The sequence below is a fragment of the Anomaloglossus baeobatrachus genome, chromosome 1 (assembly GCF_048569485.1).
Source record: "Anomaloglossus baeobatrachus isolate aAnoBae1 chromosome 1, aAnoBae1.hap1, whole genome shotgun sequence".
Classification (NCBI taxonomy): Eukaryota; Metazoa; Chordata; class Amphibia; order Anura; family Aromobatidae; genus Anomaloglossus; species Anomaloglossus baeobatrachus.
In genome coordinates, this window is record NC_134353.1 from 695392712 (window position 1) to 695415383 (window position 22672).

The following is a 22672-nucleotide window of genomic DNA, read 5'->3' on the forward strand; positions in this document are numbered from 1 at the left end:
TGTGCATCCAGTGAGTGTGACCTTTGCTCCAATTCAGTATGGAGAGTCTGACGCCTGCTGGCAGAACTTGTATCAACTCAGAGCCTGCCAGAGGGACTGAGGAGGTTTTCATCTGCTCTGGAAAAAAAATCGGAAGGATCTCACCTCAACTCCTGTGGGGATGGCAGTCTGATGCCTGCTGCCTGGTCACACTGGTGCGGAGCGTGTATCAACTCAGAGCCTGCAAGAGGGGCTGAGGAAGTTTTCCATATGCTCTGGGCTCTGGAAAAATCGGAATGATCTCAGCTCCTGTGGAGATGACAGTCTGGTCACACTTGGTGCAGAACGTGTATCAACTCAGAGCCTGCAAGAGGGGCTGAGGAAGTTTTCATCTGCTCTGGGCTCTGGAAAATCAGTGCCATGAGACCTGTCGTCCAGTGAGTAACAGCCCAGGATCCAGCGTCGCAGGAGGGGTACGGGGAGGCGAGACTCCGCGTTCTCGCCTGTTGATGGTTTTGGGAAATCGGTCCCCGAAGGAAACCGTCGCCCTCTAAAAACAAAAAAATTCTTGCTGCAGTAGTTTGCAGAGATGTGCCTCCTATAAACACTAAGCTAAAACTGAAGTAGCCTGGCTGGGCCAGGGGGTGTATACTGCAGGGGAGGAGCTGACATCTTTGCATCTACTTAGTGTCCTCCTATGGATAGGCAGCATAACACCCATGGTCCTGTGTCCCCCAATGAGGCGTCAGAGAAATTAAAGCCTACATACACCGCAGAGTGCTGCCGATCTCTTCTTTGGATAAAGTTGAGCTCCTGGTTGTGATTGTGCAGGTATAGCTTTCGTGCCTACATAATCACCACTACATACTGGTACATCCATTGCAAGACGTACCTGCAAAATATGATAAATATTGGGAAGGGGGGTTAGTAGGGTTTATGCAAGGTGCGCTTTCATTTCATCTTTGAACATATTACATAAGAACATCACACCACTGAGAATTTTAATTTTTTAATATACAATTTTAAATAAGAATATTGGAATAAAAAAATATGGTAACAATAGATTACATATATGAATTCTTTAATTTTGAGAACAGTAATTTTGTAGGTATGAAGTGTCCAAAACATGCTGGCGCCTAATCTCCATCTTCATCAACGGAGAAGTCTGCTTCCTGCACATTTTGTAAGGAACAACTCTCTATTGACTTCTGGATGGCTCTTCTCTCCTCTAGAAATAAAAGTACAGTTAGGTTGTGTGAATAATGACGGAAACCACCTTGCACTGACAATAGATATGCTGCAGAAACGTCTGATTTTCAGTCTTTGCTGCATATGAAACCCTAAAGATGGCACTTACCTAGATTTGTACAGTTCTTTAGCAACAGCTTTAGTTGTGTCCTGTTGTACTGGATGAGGAATTTCTGACATGTACGAATTGTGCCTGTAACAGAATACAGCAAACGTAAAGGGCTATTCTATACCATAAACATATTTCTTAGCACCAGGACAAGAAATAAATGTATAACTGCTGCAATCAAATCTTTCCAAATGCACGAGAATGAACGTCTTTGTCTCCTGTGTGAATGTAGTGGAAGCAAGTTTGTGTAACCATTGCTCATGTATTCTATAGGAGTTGTGGTCCTTTCCAATAAATTACTTTAGTCTCCCTTTCTATGTACTACACATTCATCCAATGATAGACTTCTGGCATAACCTGTTTATATTTATTGTAGAATGGACCATTCTAAAGATTTGTTATCCACCATAAGTAACTGCTAAGATTAAGTGACAAATCTGAGACCTGATGAGGCTAGTGGACTTACCTTGTCAGAGTAAATGTATAATCTTGCACGCATTTTATGTGGACTCAAATTCACAACTATTAAGGCTAGTTTCACACTTGCGTTGAACGGCTTCCGTTGCATTGCATTGTGTGATGGATGCAATGGATGCGTTGCATATAATGGCACAACGGATGCAACAGATCGTACAAAAGAACGCAATCAGTTAGTTTTTTTTCCTTGACTTTACACATCTGGGCATACGCAGTTGTGTAAAGACTGTTGCGTTAACAGAATCCGTCAAATGACGAATTCTAACGGAATCCGCCACCATAGGCGTCCATTATAAAAACAACGGACGCCGATGGAATCCGCCGCTGTGTCATTTTAACGCACGAAAAACCGTTACATGCTGCGTTCCTTCTGTGCGGCGGAAGCAACGCAGCGTCAGCCAGCGGAAGCAACGCAGGTCCATCAGTCGCAATCCGTCGTCCATACAAGTCTATGAGAAGCAGCGGAATCCGTTAACGGATTCCGCTGTTTTCCAAAACGGAGGACTGCGACTGAAGGAAAAAACGAAAGTGTGAAACTAGCCCAAGTCAGGAGGTAAAACCTACCTACAGCAATGCAAATCCATGTTAAAAATGCAGCCATTCTGACGTGGATTTTCAAAGTAATTACACCAAACTAGGATGGACACTATTTGCAGCACTGTAAAAAATATTCCTTTTAGCAGTTTGAAGTATTTTTTATACAAGCAAAACTGCATAATTTACAGAAACTGAAATCTAGAATACACGTGCCAATATCTGCAGGACCACTAATGAGATTTTTCGCTTATCCTCGCTTTTACCAGATAGGTGATAAATGTCATTAGTGACACACGTTCAGCACTTTTGACATTTGGATTATGGAGCATAAAGGAGAATTCAGAGTGTGTAATCTTTAAATCGCTGAAACCAGAATAATTATATAATGAAGATTAATATTTAAGAGCTATCCATTGCTGGAGAAACTCTTAATTTCATAAAAAATAAAAACAATTAGTGTAATCTCCCGCAGTGATGCTATTTCGCGATGTTTGTCCTGCAATTCCTGAAGACTGAGGAGAGATTGTTATTACGTGATCACCACGTGATTGTCAGAGCCAGATTGCCACACAATCCCCACCAGGCCAGCACACATCACACAAATAGTGGTCTTAGAAAGGTAGAGCTCAGCAGATCACTTTGTGTCATGTCTGTGCCCTTTGGCTGCAGAGAGGGGCTGTAGATATTTCTGAAGCGTCCTTGGTGTGGCGTTTGATTTCCCGGCATAGTGTGACGTGATCTGTGCAGCATACCGGCAACATCTCGCTAGCCAAGCTGATCATAAGCAGAGCCTGGAGGGTAAAGAAATTTACACAGCTCTTGTCCAGGGACAGAAAGCACTGACCTGGATCATGGACCGAGGTTGTGCAAAAAGTGATCCACTCATCTCTACTCAAATGGTTTAGTCCATAATCAACGTACATTCCCCATCTACAAAATAAATGTATGCTTGCTGGACCCACAACTGATGATTAAAACAATGGTTCCAAAGTCCCATGGCGACTAGAGTGATAGTGAGGCTATGCAACCATTGTTCCATTCAGTATATAGGAGTAAGGCCTAAGCCACACGGCGAGAAAAACAGTGCGAGTGGAGTGCGATAAAACATCGCATTCCCCTCGGACCAATTCTAGCCTGTGTGTCAGCACACATGAGCGATTATTTTCTCAGCCCTAATCGGACCAAGAAAACAATCGCAGCATGCTGCGATTGTAATCCGAGACTCTTTCTCTCGCACCCATTCAAGTGAATGGGGCGAGAGAAAAATCGCACTGCACTCGCAGTACACCGGTGTACCGCTAGTGCAGTGCGAGAATGGCAATAGCCGGCTACGCAGGAGAGAGGCAGAGAAATCCCTCCCTCCCCTGCTGAGTGCCGGCCCGCCCCCCGCAGCTGAGGTCTGCTCACACGAACGGACCTCAGTTGCAAGGACACACGCTTGACACTCGGCTCTGCTGTACTGCCAGTGTGAGCCGAGTGTCATGCAAGTGGATCGCAGTAGTCCCCGTGTGGCCCCAGCCTAATGTTCAGACAGGTGTACTACAATTCCACGCACGCAGTACACTATGTACCTCTCAGAAAAGGATGGCTTCTCAAACATCATTCTACATGGATTGAGGATAAAGGTTGGTTATAGGATAACCGCTTGAAATATGTAAACCTCACGATCAACAGAAGAAGAAATACTAAAAAGTGGCACAGACAAACCATATCAGTCACGCACAGCCAAACTATTATTTTTGAAAATTTTTACAGCAGAAGGATTTCATGCACTAACATTTGCAGCCCAAAAATAAAAGACTTTCTGCTGAATGAGCTTACAGTTATCATTTGACTTGTAGTGTGTCTGGCCCTGTGTCACGGCTGTTAACCTTAAGGCCGAGGCCACACGGGGCACTACTGCGATGCTCGCAGGACCTCAGCTGCGGGGCGCAGGCTGGCGCTGAGGAGGGGAGAGCCGGTGCTGAGGAGAGGAGGGCGGGATTTATCTCCCCCTCTCCTCCGTAGCCAGCTGTTGCCATTCTCGCTCTGCGCGCGCGGTACACCGGTGTAATGCGAGTGCAGTACGATTTTTCTCTCGCCCCATAGACTTGAATGGGTGCGAGAGAAACCAGGATCGCATTACAGTCGCAGCATGCTGCGATTGTTTTCTCGGTCCGATTAGGGCTGAGAAAATAATCGCTCATGGGTGCTGGCACATAGGCTAATATTGGTATGAGTGGAATGCGATGTTTTATCGCATTCCACTCGCTCCGATTTTCATGCAGTGTGTCCTAGGCCTAATAGTCATGGTGGCCCTGCCTATATGTACAATACCCGGCTATGCTTCAGTGAAACTCCTGTCATCATGTCCATTTAGGTGGAGGAGGCTTGTATCTAACCTGCATGAATGAGCTGTGTTGATAGTGTGCGCAGCACATGGCGGCTTTAAAGTTGAGGTCATCACATTGCAGTCTTCTGAGCTGGAAGTGGCCTTGGAGCATAAGGAAGACTGAGAAAGCAACTGAGTGAAAAGGCTTGTTCACACAGCCACAGATTCACTCATGCAAGGGCATCGGGCAGATTATGCATGCACCTAGAGACTTAAATGGTTGTGCGCCATCCGATACACACAGATAATCTCAACAAGTAGCACTGGTGGGCCCTGCTCCACAGAATAACATTGGGCCGAGTATTATCCAACAAAGCATCAAATAGCACCCATCCGTGTTGTACGCTCATCTAAGCGAGCCCCAAAGCTGAATTACAACCGAGCTTTTCTCTGCAAAGAACAGAGGTCGAATATGTAATAATACACCTGACTTTTCTTTTTAAAGGTTAAAATAATTATGAAAGACATTTGTACTAACAATATTCCAGTCTATGCACCAACCTAATCAGGTCTAAGATAGTTACATAGATTCATAAGACAAGTTCTTCCAATTGAACCTTTCTCCATCAGTTATACATTCTCTATCACTAGATTTATAGACCACAATGCCATTTTATGTAATAATGTGGGACGTTTGTATTGTGAAATCTGGAGACAATTCCCCAGTATTAGTTTTCATTATAAAAATTGGTAGCTGCTGAAACAAGAGTAACTACACTGCACACCTTTTTATGTCAAGTTCTCCAAATAGCATAGCATGTTTACTCCAAATATGAACTTTGCTGCATTTCCACCTTGTTTGCGCCAAAAAGGTTGAAGAGGTTGTCCACTACTAGATTGCTATACACTGTGTGCAGAATTATTAGTCAAATAAGTATTTTGATCACGATACTTTTTCTACATGTTGTCCTACTCCAAGCTGTATAGGCTTGAGAGCCAACTACCAATTAAGTAAATCAGGTGATGAACATCTCTAACGAGGAGGGGTGTGGTGTAATGACATCAAACACCCTATATAAAGGTGTGCTCAATTACTAGGCAACTTCCTTTCCTTTGGCAAAATGGGTCAGAAGAGAGATTTGACGGGCTCTGAAAAGTCCAAAATTATGAGACGTCTTGCAGAGGGAAGCAGCAGTCTTGAAACTGCCAAACCTTTGAAGCGTGATCACCGAACAATCAAGCGTTTCATGGCAAATAGCCAACAGGGTCGCAAGAAACGTGTTGGGCAAATAAGGCGCAAAATAACTGCCCATGAATTGAGGAAAAACAAGCGTGAAGCTGCCAAGATACCATTTGCCACCAGTTTGGCCATATTTCAGAGCTGCAACGTTACTGGAGTATCAAAAAGCACAAGGTGTGCCATACCCAGGGACATGGCCAAGGTAAGGAAGGCTGAAAAACGACCACCTTTGAACAAGAAACATAGGATAAAACGTCAAGACTGAGCCAAGAAATATTCTAAGACTGATTTTTCAAAGGTTTTATGGACTGATGAAATGAGAGTGACTCTTGATGGGCCAGATGGATTGGCCCAGAGGCTGGATCAGTAAAGGGCAGAGAGCTCCACTCCGTCTCAGCCGCCAGCAAGGTGGAGGTGGGGTACTGGTATGGGCTGGTATCATCAAAGATGAACTTGTGGGACCTTTTAAGGTTGAGTATGGAGTGCAGCTCAACTCCCAGACCTACTGCCAGTTTCTGGAAGACCACTTCTTCAAGCAGTGGTACAGGAAGAAATCTGTATCGTTCAAGAAAAACATGATTTTCATGCAGGACAACGCTCCATCACATGCATCCAACTACTCCACAGTGTGGCTGTCCAGTAAAGGTCTAAAAGATGAAAAAATAATAACATGGCCCCCTTGTTCACCTGATCTGAACCCCTTAAAGAACCTGTGGTCCCTCATAAAATGTGAGATCTACAGGGAGGGAAAACAGTACACCTTTCGGAACAGTGTCTGGGAGGCTGTGGTGACTGCTGCACGTAATGTTGATCGTAAACAGAGCAAGCAACTGACAGAATCTATGGATGGTAGGCTGTTTAGTGTCATCATAAAGAAAAAGGTGGCTATATTGGTCACTAATTTTTTTGGGTTTTGTTTTTGCATGTCAGAAATGTTTATTTCTAAATTTTGTGCAGTTACATTGGTTTACCTGGTGAAAATAAACAAGTGGGTCATTCCATGTCAAGTGGACCAGTGGTCCCCACTCGACCTTCTCAGATTTTGCTGAACATTTATAAGGATGAACATGTATGTTTGAAAAGAGGTTCTGTAAATTTTTAGGGCCAGATCTCAAATACATTGGGCACTGTTGACCTTTCACTGGAGGTCCCACCAAGCCTGCGGCTTCAGCCAAGAGGATTTTGCAAACTTTGGCACATAGCCATTAGAGTTCTATACTGGCTATGATGCTGAAATTTGGCATACTAGCTCAACTTTTGCTGCTAAACACGATAAAATTATTACCGGCTATGATAAAACAAAATTTCGGCCACAATTTTGTGTCAAAGTAGCTTGTAAAACGCCTCGCATAAAATGTATCCCTAACTTTGCCCATATATAACTCAAGACCAGAAACCAATAGTAACTGGTGCTTTGCCCTCTACACCAAACATCTACATGACTTTGCATTGCTGCAATATCACGGTCAAAGCATATGTATTTGTGGAAATATTCACACCCACATATCATGACAAACTTTAAAAAAAAAAAAACAAATTTTACCTATTTTTAGGTCAAATTTCTCAAAAAGGGTACCCCTAAAATATATTAATTCTGATATCATTAGAAAGAGCACATTTTTCTCCACAAGGATCATTGTTTTTTTTGGAGTCTCTCAGTTTAAGAAAAGAAAAATGACACTGAACATGGTGTTATTTATTAATACGCAATGAATGGTAACTGCACTATTCAAACCCTTGCGTTGGTCCATGGTGGTTATACCACAACCAATTCCCTAAGAATTGGTCTTCTAATCCTAATAAGAATTGTAATAATGCTGTCTTTCGAGAATTGGCAGCCCCATCGCCTAGGAGCCATGGATACCTGTGGTATCGCAGGTTCCAAAGCCTGAGGGTGGGTGTCTTTGCCTAGGATCCCAAGCCTAATATTGGGTATCTTTTGTTGGTTGCCAAGCCATAATGTTCAGTCTAAGTAAGTGGTCTGGAATTGTTGCTTCAGCGATGGATCTGCAGCCCAGTACAAAAATTTCAAAACTTTTCTCAACTTGTGCCACCACAATGCCGATTTTAATATCAGCACTGAATGGAATTTTTTTGGTACCAGTCATGGAAAGTCACCCTGTGATGGGATTGGAGGGACAGCAAAGAGGTTGGCAGCTCGTGCCAGTCTTCAACGCCCAACTGAAAACCAAATACTGACCCCGGTGGATTTATTCAACTTTTGCAATGAGAAACCGCATGGAATCAAGTTTTTTTTGTTCCAAAAGAAAAAATTGACGAAATACGGGTAGTTCAAGAGGATAGGTACAAAGATGGATATACAATTGCTGGAACAAGAGAAAATCACCAGTTTGTGCCAGTTGATGACCAAAAGATTCACATTTCAAGGGTGTCAAATGACCCTTCATCTTTCATTGCCCATGTAGATGGATCTGTCAGATCAGAAATGCCTTTTGTGCCAATTGCAAACCTCCAGCCAGGGCAATACATTTCCTGCATTTACGATAGAAACTGGTGGATTGGAAATATTTCTGAAATTTCAGTCGACGACCATGATGCATTAATAAATTTTATGCATCCTCATGGACCAGCTAGCTTCTTTCACTGGCCTGTGAGAAATGATACATGCTGGATTCCCAAGCAGTCAATCATTGCAATAATTCAAGCACCAGCAATGGGCCGACAATACAGCTTCTCTGAACCGATTATGTTGCAAATTCAGCAACAATTCCAGGCCACTTAGGGGTACTTTGCACACTACGACATCGCAGGTGCGATGTCGGTGGGGTCAAATTGAAAGTGACGCACATCCGGCATCGCAGGCGATATCGTAGTGTGTAAATCCTAGATGATACGATTAACGAGCGCAAAAGCGTCGTAATCGTATCATCGGTGTAGCGTCGGCGAATTCCATAATTACGCTGACGCGACGGTCCGATGTTGTTCCTTGTTCCTGCGGCAGCACACATCACTGTGTGTGAAGCTGCAGGAGCGAGGAACATCACCTTACCTGCCTCACCGCGGCTCACGCCGGCTATGCGGAAGGAAGGAGGTGGGCGGGATGTTTACATCTCCGCCCCTCCGCTCCTATTGCGCGCTTGCCGTCGCTGTGACGCTGCACGACCCGTCCCCTTAACAAGGAGGCGGTTTGCCGGCCAGAGCGACGTCGCACGCCAGGTGAGTACATGTGAAGCTGCCGTAGCGATAATATTCGCTACGGCAGATATCACAATGATATCGCAGCTGCGACGGGGTCAGGGACTATCGCGCTCGGCATCGCAGCATCGGCTTGCGATGTCGCAGCGTGCAAAGTACCCCTTAGACTGAACATTATGGCTTGGGAACCAACAAAAGATACCCAATATTAGGCTTGGGATCCTAGGTAAAGACACCCACCCTCAGGCTTCGGAACCTGCGATAAAGAGACCGCCCGCGGCTGGCCTTGCACGGCTATCGGCCATGGCTCCTAGGCGATGGGGCTGCCAATTCTCGAAAGACAGCATTATTACAATTCTTAATAGTATTTTAATACCAATTCTTAGGGAATTGGTTGTGGTATAACCACCATGGACCAACGCAAGGGTTTGAATAGTGCAGTTAGCATTCATTGCATATTAATAAACAACACCATGTTCAGTGGCATTTTTCTTTTCTTAAACTGAGAGACTCCAAAAAAAAAACAATAATCCTTGTAGAGAAAAATGTGCTCTTTCTAATGATATCAGAATTAATATATTTTAGGGGTACCCTTTTGAGAAATTTGACCTAAAAATAGGTAAAATTCGTTTTTTTAAAGTTTGTCATCATATGTGGGTGTGAATATTTCCACAAATACATATGCTTTGACCGTGATATTGCAGCAATGCAAAGTCATGTAGATGTTTGGTGTACAGGGCAAAGCACCAGTTACTATTGGTTTTTGGTCTTGAGTTATATATGGGCAAAGTTAGGCATAAATTTTATGCGACACGTTTTACAAGCTACTTTGAAACAAAATTGTGGCCAAAATATTGTTTTGTCATAGCCGGTAATAATTTTATCGTGTTTGGCAGCAAAAGTTGAGCTAGTATGCCAAATTTCAGCATCATAGCCAGTATAGAACTCTAATGGCTATGTGCCAAAGTTTGCAAAATCCTCTTAGCTGAAGCCGCAGGCTCGGTGGGACCTCCAGTGAAAGGTCAACAGTGTCCAATGTATTTGAGATCTGGCCCTAAAAATTTACAGAACCTCTCTTTTCAAACATACATGTACATCCTTATAAATTTTCAGCAAAATCGGAGGTCGAGTGGGGACGATTTTTAAAAAATTGGTCCACTTGACATGGAATGACCCAAGTGAGATGGGAATATATTTGGTTTTTATTAAAGTTGCCTAATAATTCTGCACAGTAATAGTTACCTGCAAAAACAGATATCCTCCTAAGATAGCCAAATCTAAAAAAAAAACCACTCCAACTTCAAAAAATATTAAGCTTTGATATTTATGAGTCTTTTGGGTTGATTGAGAACATAGTTGTTGATTAATCAAGAAAAAGAAGGGAATTTTGTTACTTACCGTAAATTCCTTTTCTTCTAGCTCCAATTGGGAGACCCAGACGATTGACGATTGGGTGTATAGCTACTGCCTCCGGAGGCCACACAAAGTATTACACTAAAAAGTGTAAGGCCCCTCCCCTTCTGCATATACACCCCCCGTGGATCACGGGCTGCTTCAGTTTTAGTGCAAAAGCAAGAAGGAGGAAAGCCAATAACTGGTTAAACAATTCAATCCGAAGGATTTACATCGGAGAACTGAAACCATTCAACATGAACAACATGTGTACCCGAACAACCAAAAAATCCCGAAGGAACAGGGGCGGGTGCTGGGTCTCCCAATTGGAGCTAGAAGAAAAGGAATTTACGGTAAGTAACAAAATTCCCTTCTTCTTCGGCGCTCCATTGGGAGACCCAGACGATTGGGACGTCCAAAAGCAGTCCCTGGGTGGGTAAATTAATACCTCAAGTTTGGACTGTAAAAACAGCCCTTCCCTACATGGAGGCAACCGCCGCCTGCAGGACTCTTCTACTTAGGCTGGCATCCGCCTAAGCGTAGGCATGCACCTGATAACGCTTGGTGAAGGTGTGCAGACTCGCCCAGGTAGCCGCCTGGCACACCTGCTGAGCCGTAGCCTGGTGCCGTAATGTCCAGGACGCACCCACGGCTCTGGTAGAATGGGCCTTCAGCCCTGATGGAACCGGAAGCCCAGCAGAACGGTAGGCTTCAAGAATTGGTTCCTTGATCCATCGAGCCAGGGTGGATTTGGAAGCCTGCGACCCTTTGCGCTGACCAGCGACAAGTACAACGGGTGCATCCGAGCGGCGCAGGGGCGCCGTGCGGGAAATGTAGATTCTGAGCGCTCTCATCAGATCCAACAAATACAAATCCAATTCATATCGATGAACTGGATGAGGACAAAAGGAAGGTAAGGAGATATCCTGACTGAGATGAAAAGGGGGATACCACCTTAGGGAGAAACCCCGGAATCAGGCGCAGCACTACCTTGTCTTGGTGAAACACCAAGAAGGGAGCTTTGGATGACCGCGCTGCGAGCTCGGACACTCTCTGAAGAGACGTGACCGCTACCAAAAAAGGCCACTTTCTGTGAAAGTCGAGAAAGTGAAACATCCCTCAGAGGCTCAAAGGGCGGCTCCTGGAGAGCAATTAGTACCCTGTTCAGATCCCATGGGTCTAACGGCCTCTTGTACGGAGGGACAATGTGACAAACCCCCTGCAGGAACGTGCGTACCTGAGGAAGTCGTACTATGCGCTTCTGAAAGAATACAGACAGCGCTGGGACTCGTCCGTTAAGGGAGCCGAGCGACAAACCTTTTCCCAAACCAGATTGCAGGAAGGAAGGAAAAGTAGGCAATGCAAATGTCCAGGGAGACACTCCCTGAGCAGAGCACTAAGATAAGAATATCTTCCACGTCTTGTGGTGGATCTCGGCAGACGTCGGCTTCCTAGCCCGTCTCATGGTGACAATGACGTCTTGAGATAATCCTGAAGACGCTAGGATCCAGGACTCAATGGCCACCAGTCAGGTTCAGGGCTGTAGAATTCAGATGGAAAAAACGGCCCTTGGGACAGTAAGTCTGGCCGGTCTGGTAGTGCCCACGGTTGGCCGACCGTGAGATGTGCAGGTACCACGACCTCCTCGGCCAGTCTGGGGCGACGAGGATGGCGCGGCGGCAATCGGAGCTGATCTTGCGTAGCCCTCTGGGCAACAGTGTCAGAGGGGGAAACACATAGGGTAGCTGGAACTGCAACCAATCCTGAACTAAGGCGCCTGCCGCCAGAGCTCTCGGAGACCATTCCCCTGCGTCCATGCCCTGGCGACTGAGGAAGTCTGCTTCCCAGTTTTCTACGCCCGGGATGTGAACTGCGGAAATGGTGTATGCTCTGTCTTCTACCCACATCAGAATCCGCCGGACTTCCTGGGAGGCTTGCCGACTGCGTGTTCCGCCTTGGTGGTTGATGTATGCCACCGCTGCGAAGTTGTCCGACTGAATTCGGATCTGTTTGCCTTCCAGCCTCTGCTGGAAGGCTTGCAGGGCAAGATACCCTGCCCAGATTTCCAGAACATTGATCTGAAGGGTGGACTCATCTGAAGAGAGTCCTTGCCCGTCTGAGAAAGGGGTACGTTCCTGTCTAGGGACGTTGACTTCCCATCCCATTGGTGAAGAATGTCCTATAGAAGTGGACGCAGATGAAACTGCGCGAAAAGGACTGCCTCTGCATGAGGCGTCTTAAGGGGTGTGACTGGCCTTGAAGGAGAGACTGCACCCCCGTCTGTAGTGAACGCTGTATGGCCAGCGGGAGCTGCACTATCGCTGAGAGAGTGTGAAGCTCCATGCCAAGATATGTCAGCGCTTGGGTCGGTGTCAGATTTAACTTTGAAAAGTTTATGATCCACCCGAAACTCTGGAGAGTCTCCAGCACCACGTTCAGGCTGTGTTGGCATGCCTCTTGAGAGGGTGCCTTGACAAGTAGATCGTCCAAGTAAGGGATTACAGAGTGACCCTGAGAGTGCAGGACTACTCCCACTGCTGCCATGAACTTGTGAAAAGCCGTGGGGCTGTCGCCAGACCGAAGGGCAGGGCTACGAACTGAAGATGCTCGTCTTCAATAACGAATCGTAGCCAACACCGGTGCTCTGGAGCAATCGGCACGTGGAGATAAGCATCCTGATGTCTATTGACGCTAGGAAATCTCCTTGAGATATGGAGGCAATGACGGAGCGGAGGGATTCCATCCGGAACCGCCTGGTTTTCACGTGCTTGTTGAGCAGGTTTAGGTCCAAAACGGAACGGAAGAGCCGTCGTTTTTTGGTACCACAACCAGATTGGAGTAAAAACCGTATCTTGTTCCTGAGGAGGAACAGGGATTACCACTCCTTCTACCTGCAGAAGAGCATCGGCTCGGTCGGGAGGTGAGGAAGTTCTGAAAATCTAGTCGGAGGACGAGAACAGAACTCTATCCTGTACACGTGAGACAAAATGTCTCTCACCCACCGGTCTTTGACCTGTGGCAGCTAAATGTCGCCAAAGCGGGAGAGTCTGCCACCGACCGCGGATGCGGAGAGAGAGAGCTGAACGTCATGAGGAAACCGCCTTGGTAGCGGTTCCTCCGGCTGCCTTCCTTGGGCGTGATTGAGCCTGCCAGGAATCTGCGCCTCTCTGAGCTTTTTGAGTCCTTTTGGACGAGGACAATTGGGACCTGCCCGAGCCTGGGAAGGACCGAAACCTCGACTGTCCCTTCCTCTGTTGGGTGTTGTTTGATCTGGGCTGGTGTAAGGAAGAGTCCTTACCCTTGGACTGTTTAATGATTTCATCCAATCGCTCACCAAACAGTCTGTCACCAGATAACGGCAAACTGGTTAAGCACTTTTTTGGAAGCAGAATCTGCTTTCCATTCCCTCAACCACAAGGCTCTGCGTAAAACCACGGAGTTGGCGGACGCCACTGACGTACGGCTCGTAGAGTGCAGGACAGCATTAATAGCGTAAGTCGCAATGCAGACATTGCGAGGTTAAGGACGCCATCTGCGGCACAGATGTACATGTGACAGTGTCCGCGTGCGCAAGACCAGCTGAAATAGCTTGGAATGCCCATACGGCTGCGAATGCCGGAGCAACCGACACGCCGATAGCTTCATAGACAGAATTCAACCAGAGGACCATCTGTCTGTCAATGGCATCTTTAAGTGAAGTCCCATCTTCCACTGCAACTATGGATCTAGCCGCAAGCCTGGAGATAGGGGAATCCACCTTTGGACACTGGGTCCAGCGCTTGACCACGTCAGGGAGAAAAAAAGGATATCTGGATAAGTGTGGTGTTTCCGGATTGCTTCTCTGAAGTCAGAGTGGCCAGAAAAGTACTCAATATACGCTTGAGATACTGAAAAGGGATTTCTCCTGCTGTGAAGCTGACTCCTCCACCGGAGGAGCTGAGGGAGAAATATCCAACATTCCCTTGATGGACGCTAGAAGATCATTCACTATGGCGTCACCATCCGGAGTATCCGGATTGAGAGCGGTCTCAGGATCAGAGTCCTGATCAGCTACGTCTGCCTCATCATACAGAGAATCCCGCTGGGACCCTAACTAGTGATGAAGCCGAGTGCCGCTCCCAGCGAGCTCGCTTAGACTGTCTGGGACTGTCGTTCGTGTCAGAGCCTGCGCCCTGGGATGCATGGGACCCCCCCGGAGCACTGATTTTCCAAATGAGGGCGTATCAACATTGCCCATGGTCCGTCTGGACTGCAAAGTCTCTAAGATGTTAGTCACAGTCACAGACCTATCAGCCGAAACTGCAACTCCGTCCCTGTCCCTGGACAGGGTTCACAGGTGGTTCCTTTAGCCACCTCTAGCAGAGACCCCGGCTGACCAAGTGCTACAGGGGAGCATTGCACACAATGGGGACAGTGGAACCTGCCGTGTGGAACAGTATCACGTGCAGTACAAGCAGCATAGAAAGCCTGTGCCTTGGCACCCTTTCTTTTTTGCTGCTGTTGTCTAGCCATCTAGAAGCATATAGCCAAGAATAGCGACCGTACAGTGCAATGTATAGCATACAAGCAGAAAGTACAAATGAACACTTCAGCACATGCAGTACTAGCAGCATAGAAAGCCTGTGCCTTAGCACCCTTGCTTTTTTGCTGCTGTTGTCCAGCCATCTAGGAGTATATAGCCCAGAATAGCGACCGTACAGTGCAGTGTATAGCATACAAGCATAAAGTACAAATGAACACTTCAGCACATGCAATACAAGCAGCCTAGAAAGCCTGTGCCTTAGCACCCTTGCTTTTTTGCTGCTGTTGTCCAGCCATCTAGGAGTATATAGCCAGGAATAGCGACCGTACAGTGCAGTGTAGTGTATAGCATACCAGCATAAAGTACAAATGAACACTTCAGCACATGCAATACAAGCAGCCTAGAAAGCCTGTGCCTTAGCACCCTTGCTTTTTGCTGCTGTAGTCTAGCCATCTAGGCATAAAGTACAAATGGCATTAGTGGGGTCAGCCCTTCAGGTGCTGCTTACCGCCCGCCCAAAGGCGGGTGTGTGGTCGCCCGAATCCTGTGACTGGTTGCCCAGAGCTTGTCTCCCTTCTCCAGCCCAGACTGCGTGCAGGAATGGCTGCCGGCGTCTAGTGAAGAGGGGCGGGCCGTGGGCGTGCCCCAGACAAGAGCGGGAAACTGGCGTCCCACTGTGTCCAGTGAAGGGGGCTGGAGAATGCAAAGCAGACTCCAGCTCTCGGCGCTGACTGTCTGTACAGCGTCCCGCCCCTCCCCTGACTGGCAGGGCTGGGGGCGGGAACGAAGCGAAAACTAGGCCGCAAAGCCGGGGACTCGAGTAATAAGCGCGGCCGTCCTATGTGCACGGCCAGCGCGGAAGTCCCCGGCGCACCACAAGTCCCAGCCGCGCCACAGTGTAAAACACCCCGCAGCGGCCGGCGCGGCAGTTTCTAACACATAAATTCACTCAGCTAAGCTGCAGTGAATAATAGCACAAGCGCTCCGCGCTGTTGTCCCCGGCGCACTAGCACTCACAGCAATGCTGGTGTGTGTGTGCGCAATGTGTACGGGGACACAGAGTACCTTAATGTAGCAGGGCCCTGCCCTGACGATACCCAGCTCCATATCCAGCAGGATCTCCGGGTCTGTGGATGGAGCCCGGTCTCAGTGCCTGGAGACCGGTAAGATCCCACTTCACCCAGAGCCCCGAGGGGGGATGGGGAAGGAAAACAGCATGTGGGCTCCAGCCTCCGTACCCGCAATGGGTACCTCAACCTTAACAAACACCCGACAAAAGTGGGGTGAGAAGGGAGCATGCTGGGGGCCCTAGTATGGGCCCTCTTTTCTTCCATCCGACATAGTCAGCAGCTGCTGCTGACTAAAAACAGTGGAGCTATGCGTGGATGTCTGACCTCCTTCGCACAAAGCATAAAACTGAAGCAGCCCGTGATCCACGGGGGGTGTATATGCAGAAGGGGAGGGGCCTTACACTTTTTAGTGTAATACTTTGTGTGGCCTCCGGAGGCAGTAGCTATACACCCAATCGTCAATCGTCTGGGTCTCCCAATGGAGCGCCGAAGAAAAAAAAAATCCTCTAAAATACAACTTGCCTAATAATTCTGCACACTGTGTATTTATTCCAAGTATAATAATACAGCAGTTACTCCCCTTTGGTGCTTTGACCAGTGTTATGTCACATGAGACCTGCAGCCTTCAGATGAAACAGAGTTGGAAGAAGGGAGCCCTGCTGCAGCTCTGACTTCATCCAGATGTCAGCTACGTCCAAAGTAATATAGAGTGAGGAGGCCGCTGACTGGCATAACAATGTCCCAAGAGATCCAACACCAACACCAGAGGCCAGTACAGGCAGTATTTATTTTACACAGGGAAATATAGACTTTGAAAAAGGACTGTCCGAGTAATGGACATTACCTTTATCCATCCAAGCAACATTTTTTTTTGTTAATTTATTACCATTGAAGAAACTGGTCTGAGGATCTAACTATGAAGAGAAGACCGTTATGGGCTGGAAAGTGGCTCACGACAGTTAGAGACTAGCATCACACACCTATATAGTCTCAGATCAATGCCAAGGTTACTCACCGCCAACATGTAGTGTGTTGATGAAGCATGGATAGCGCTGACCTCTGTTCTCAAGCTTTGTGATAAATGGAAGAGATGACCACAGAAGCTGGTGGAAAGCCTTACGACATCGAAGCAATATGATGCCCGTGTAAGCATTGAGATATTTCACTGTTAAAGAAATACACAGACGGCCTTAGGAAACTCTCTACCCAAACATGAAGATATTATTTCAAGTAAAACAGTACAAGTCTATTCCATAGCACTACTTCCCAAAACAAATAGTCTGGATGTAATAACACTTACATCTGCTAGGTTGTATTTTTATACATTTTCCAAGTCTTTACCTATCTTGATACCTACACTTTACAGTCCACCAGGAAAGCAGCCTGTTGGTATCTTTCAGTAAGCCATTATTAAAATCAAAATGTGGCTACAATTTAGCTAATTATGACAAACTGAAAAGTGGCTGAAAAATGGCTGAAAAGTGTTGTCACCCTGGAAACCTTGAAATTGTTCCAGAAAATGAAGTATTTCTCATAGAAAATTATTGCAATTACATGTTTATTTCCTGTGTGTATTGGAACAAAACAAAGGCAAATTGTACATTTCACACAAAAGTCCCCAAATTGTTATTATTATAGCGCCATCTATTCCATGGCGCTTTACATCTAAAAGGGGTATACATAATAAGGACAAGAACAATAATCAAACAATACAAGGCACAAACTGGTACAGGAGGATAGAGGTGCCTGCCCGCGAGGGCTCACAGTCTACAAGGGATAGGTGAGGATACAGTAGGTTAGGATAGAGCTTGTTGTGTGGCACTATATCAGACTGACGGTTATGGCAGGTTGTAGGCTTGTCGGAAGAGGTGGGTCTTTAGGTTCCTTATGAAGCTTGTCATGGTAGGCGACAGTCTATGTTGTGGCAGAGCATTCCAGAGTATGGGGGAGGCACAGGAGAAATCTTGGATACGATGGTGGGAAGAGGAGATGAGAGGGGAGTAGAGAAGGAGATCTTATGAGGATCGAAGGTTACGTGCAGGTAAGTACCGGGAGATTAGGTCACAGATGTAGGGAGGAGACAGGTTGTGGATGGCTTTGTAGGTCATGGTTAGTGTTTTGAACTGGAGTCGTTGAGCAATGGGAAGCCAGTGAAGGGATTGGCAGAGAGGAGAGGTCGGGGAGTAGCGAGGGGACAGATGCATTAGCCGGGCAGCATAGTTTAGAATAGATTGTAGGGGTACGAGACTGTTAGAAGGGAGGCCACAGAGTAGGAGGCTGCAATAATCCAGGCGGGAGATAAGGGCATGTACTAGGGTTTTTGCAACTTCTTGGGAAAGGAATGTACGAATCCAGGAAATATTTTTGAGTTGGAGGTGGCAGGAGGTGAAGAGGGCTTGGATGTGTGGCTTGAAAGAGAGATCAGAGTCTAGAGTTACTACCAGGCAGCGAGCACATGGGACAGGGGAAAGTAAGCAGCCATTGACATTGATGGATATGTCAGGTGGGGGAGAGGGGTTGAGTGAGGAGGAGGAGAAAAGACAATGAATTCTGTTTTGTCCATGTTCAGTTTTAGGAATCGAGCAGAGAAAAGGGATGAAATAGCAGACAGAAATTGTGGGATTCTGGTTAGCAGGGAGGTGATGTCAGGTCCAGAAAGGTAGATCTGCGTATCATCAGCGTAGAGATGATACTGAAAGCCATGGGACTGTATGAACTGTCCCAGGCCGAAGGTGTAGATTGAGAACAGCAGTGGTCCAAGAACTGAACCTTGGGGGACACCGACAGATAGGGGGCGAGATTAGGAAGTGGTGTGAGAGTGGGAGACGCTGAAAGTTCGGTTGGTTAAGTATGAGGAGATCTAAGATAGCGCCAAGTCTGTGATGCCCAGAGACAAGAGAATTTGTAGTAGAAGGGAATGGTCTACTGTGTCAAAGGCAGAGGATAGGTCTAAGAGGAGGACAGAGTAGTGTCGCTTGGCTTTTGCAGTTAATATGTCATTAGTAACTTTGGTTAGGGCAGTTTCAGTGGAATAATGTGGTCAGAAGCCAGATTGTAACCGGTCAAAGAGGGAGCAGAAAGAGGTGGGAGGACAGTTCAAGATGGACATGCTGTTCCAGTAGTTTTGAGGCATAGGGGAGAAGTGATATGGGGCGATCGTTGACACAGAGGAAGGGTCAAGGGAGGGCTTTTTGAGGATGGGTGTGATGTTTAACACATAAAGGGAATACACCAGTTGTTAGTGATAGGTTGAAGAGAAGGGTTAGGGTCAGGATGAAGACGGTGGCACCTTTTCAATATTGTGGGTAAACAACTTTTTCTCAAGCATGTGACGCTTGTTCAAACTCACCTGTGGCAAGTAACAGGTGTGGGCAATATAAAAATCACTACTTCAAACCATAAAAAATGGAAATGGTTTAGGGTATGTTCACACATCAGGTTTTTGCAGTGCGGCACAATCCGGCGCTTTGCAGGAAAAACGCATCCCTTTTTTCGTCACTCCGGCGGTCGCACAGGACGCAGAGAGGAACGTTTTTTGCCAGCGGCAAAAAACTGCATAGCGCCGGGTGCGGCATGGTGCATAATGAAAGTCTATGCGATCCGGATACGGTGGCATGCTTCAAACGCCGGAAGCACGTACCGTATACGGTTTTTACTTCTGAGCAAGCCCAGAAGTGATAATTTCACTGCTTGTCAGAAAATCAATCTCACCCACTCACCGGCGTGGCGCTGCACGGCTGTCACACTGCTGGAGGCTTCTCCCGATTTGAAAATGCCGGCCGCCCATTATTCAATCTCGTATTCACTGCTTTCCCCACCCCCACCGGTGCCTATGATTGGTTGCAGACACGCTCTCACGCTGACAGCTGTCTCACTGCAACCAATCACAGCCGCCAGTGGGCGGGTCTATATTGTGCAGTAAAATAATAATAATAATAAAAAAAAACGGCGTGCGTTACCCCTAATTTTGATACCAGCCAAGATAAAGCCACACGGCTGAAGGCTGGTATTCTCAGGATGGGGAGCTCAATGTTATGGGGAGCCCACCACCCTAACAATATCAGCCAGCAGCCGCCAGGAATTGCCGCATCCATTAGATGCGACAGTCCCGGGACTCTACCCGGCTCATCCCGAATTGCCCTGGTGCGGTGGCAATCGGGGTAATAAGGGGTTAATCATGGCAGGCGTCTATGAGACACCCCCAATGATTAACTTGTAAGTGAAAGTAAACACATACACCCAAAAAAATACTTTATTTGGAATAAAAGACAAAGAAAACACCCTCTTTCACCATTTTATTAAAATCCCCAAATACCTCTCCAGGTCCGACGTAATCCACAGAGGTCCCACGACCATTTCAGCTCTGCTACATGAAGCTGACAGGAGCGGCAGCAGAATACCGCCGCTCTCTTATCAGCTCTACGCAGCAACTGAACTGAATCGCGCTGTCAGTGGGAATGTCACCGAGAATGCCGGGGTGTGTGCGGTGACGATGCGTGCAGGGTAGTGCCTGCGTGTGCGGTGACGATGCGTGCGGGGTAGTGCCTGCGTGTGCGGTGACGATGCGTGCGGGGTAGTGCCTGCGTGTGCGGTGACGATGCGTGCGGGGTAGTGCCTGCGTGTGCGGTAGTGCCTACGTGTGCGGTGACGATGCGTGCGGGGTAGTGCCTGCGTGTGCGGTAGTGCCTACGTGTGCGGTGACGATGCGTGCGGGGTAGTGCCTGCGTGTGCGGTGACGATGCGTGCGGGGTAGTGCCTGCGTGTGCGGTGACGATGCGTGCGGGGTAGTGCCTGCGTGTGCGGTGACGATGGAGTCTCTCCCTGTCTCAGCGCATATATATATATATATTAAAAAAAAAAAAACGGATCGGATCCGTTTTTTACCGGATCCGTCGCATCAGTTTTTGTGCAATCTGAGACGGATCCGTTGCATCAGGCACAAACCGGATTGTGCCTGATTGGAAAAAACTGATGTGTGAACTTAGCCTTACTCAATCTTTGCATAGAGTGTGTGTACACCACACTAAACATGGAGAACAGAAAGAGGAGAAGAGAACTGTGAGGACTTGTAGCCTTGAGATTGATGTCTTTAAACAATTTTTGTTCTCAAGTCCATCTCCGGATATATATATATTATTATATGTATATAGATCTTTTAAGGATTTACATTTAAAAGTTCCAGATACCAACGTATACAGTTTGGAGGAGAAAGGAGGTTTTCATCTGGCAGATTCGATATGATGTTTTAGTGCAGTTCTCCCATCCCACATCAGACTGTAAAGCCTCTGAGACAAACATGTAAGATAGCATTAAAAGGTGGTCTTAGGGGTTGGGGTGGTCCATTGATTTGTATCTAAGGCACCATAGGGATGTAATACCTTGAGCACATACTACTCTCACAAGCTGCTGCACATTGAGATGCCAATGGATTGAATTGCAGGTTAGGGACTCTGTGCCCATCTACTTGTGATGAGTGATCCCAGCTGGGTACAGTGGCTTGGTGAGAACCAGTTGTGGCAGAGCTGGGCGCACACGCAGGCAGGCAGACACACACACACACACACATTTAATCATTTTTCTATGCACTGTTCATACAATGCGTTATTGTCAACAGGAACACCACGTGGTACCCGACCTGCGACATCACAGATGCAGTGTAGCCTTCCCATCCCCCATGTTACCTGACATGCCAACTGAGCAGGCAGCAGCCCCGAAGTCCCCGTGCAGCCTCGCCACCGTCTCTTTAACATTGTACCACACCGTCGCCTCCGAGATACTCTGTCTCCAGCGAGCATCCTCCAACACCAGTTCACACAGGAAGTATCTGAAGGGAACACCGTATTAATGTCGCGATATAGAACTTACCACCTTCGCTATCGCGCCCATAACTTGTGCTTACCTAGACTTGAACCGCATGATGACGTCAATTACACGCGCCGAACAACATGGTACTCATAAAGTTAAACTAATGATTGCGTCACTTCCGGAAGTAGTGTCGGTACCACAGCGGCCATGTTGCTTGTGGCATAAGTAAGTCATTCCTTCCCTTTGTTGTTTCCTGGCACGTTACTACTTATTACAGGAGAGGCTAATGGCTTCTTATTGTATTTTTAGAAATAGACAAGATAAAACCATATTGTTTGTGTATGTACCACATAGGAAATTAAATATTAGGAAACTTTGTAAAAGCTGCAGTTTCCCATTGTAAATACTCATTTGTGGTTTGTTCTCTCCAAGTCCAGGTTCAGGCAGCCATATTGAAAATCGGGCCAGTCCCCACCTGATATTCTGTACATAACTGGCTATGTGTGTTTATCCACATAGCAGGGCGTGCTGTACCGTGCCGGGACAATGTATGGAAGGCAACGTGTGCAAGCTGATATTTATTCACACACAGCATCAAAGTGTGAGAAAAATTGGCCACGTGCACCTGCACAATGGCTACAGTAGGTCCAGGTCCGTGTGCGGCCAGTGATGGTCATAGAGAGGACAGGGACCTCCTTGATTAAACCAAGCCCTCATGAGTGTCACCACATTTATGGATCCGCATGTGTCTTCCTGTTTAGGAAAAGGTAAAATAAAATGAATTACTAATATTGATCTGCTGCATAGCCGATGTAGAGGGGGCCAT

General features: G+C 46.9%; 1 protein-coding gene across 1 annotated transcript; it reads right to left on the bottom strand.

Annotated features, from left to right (window-relative positions):
- Positions 1-972: 972 nt before the first annotated feature.
- Positions 973-21989, bottom strand: POP5 (POP5 ribonuclease P/MRP subunit). The gene is made up of 5 exons (XM_075341750.1): positions 21941-21989; positions 21723-21865; positions 17057-17206; positions 1337-1420; positions 973-1207 (listed from the first exon to the last, which is right to left on the bottom strand). Exons 1-5 carry the CDS (start codon positions 21955-21957, stop codon positions 1116-1118), a joined length of 486 nt encoding a protein of 161 aa, XP_075197865.1. The 5' UTR covers positions 21958-21989; the 3' UTR covers positions 973-1115.
- Positions 21990-22672: the final 683 nt, after the last annotated feature.

What these genes read in the sequence shown, in the direction of transcription:
- POP5 (XM_075341750.1), bottom strand. An exon ending in CTGCTCAGTTGGCATGTCAG is followed by an intron (nt 17,207 to 21,722) that starts GTAACATGGGGG and finishes TTTCTTTAACAG; the next exon opens with TGAAATATCTCAATGCTTAC. An exon ending in CAACACACTACATGTTGGCG is followed by an intron (nt 1,421 to 17,056) that starts GTGAGTAACCTT and finishes ATTCTGTTACAG; the next exon opens with GCACAATTCGTACATGTCAG.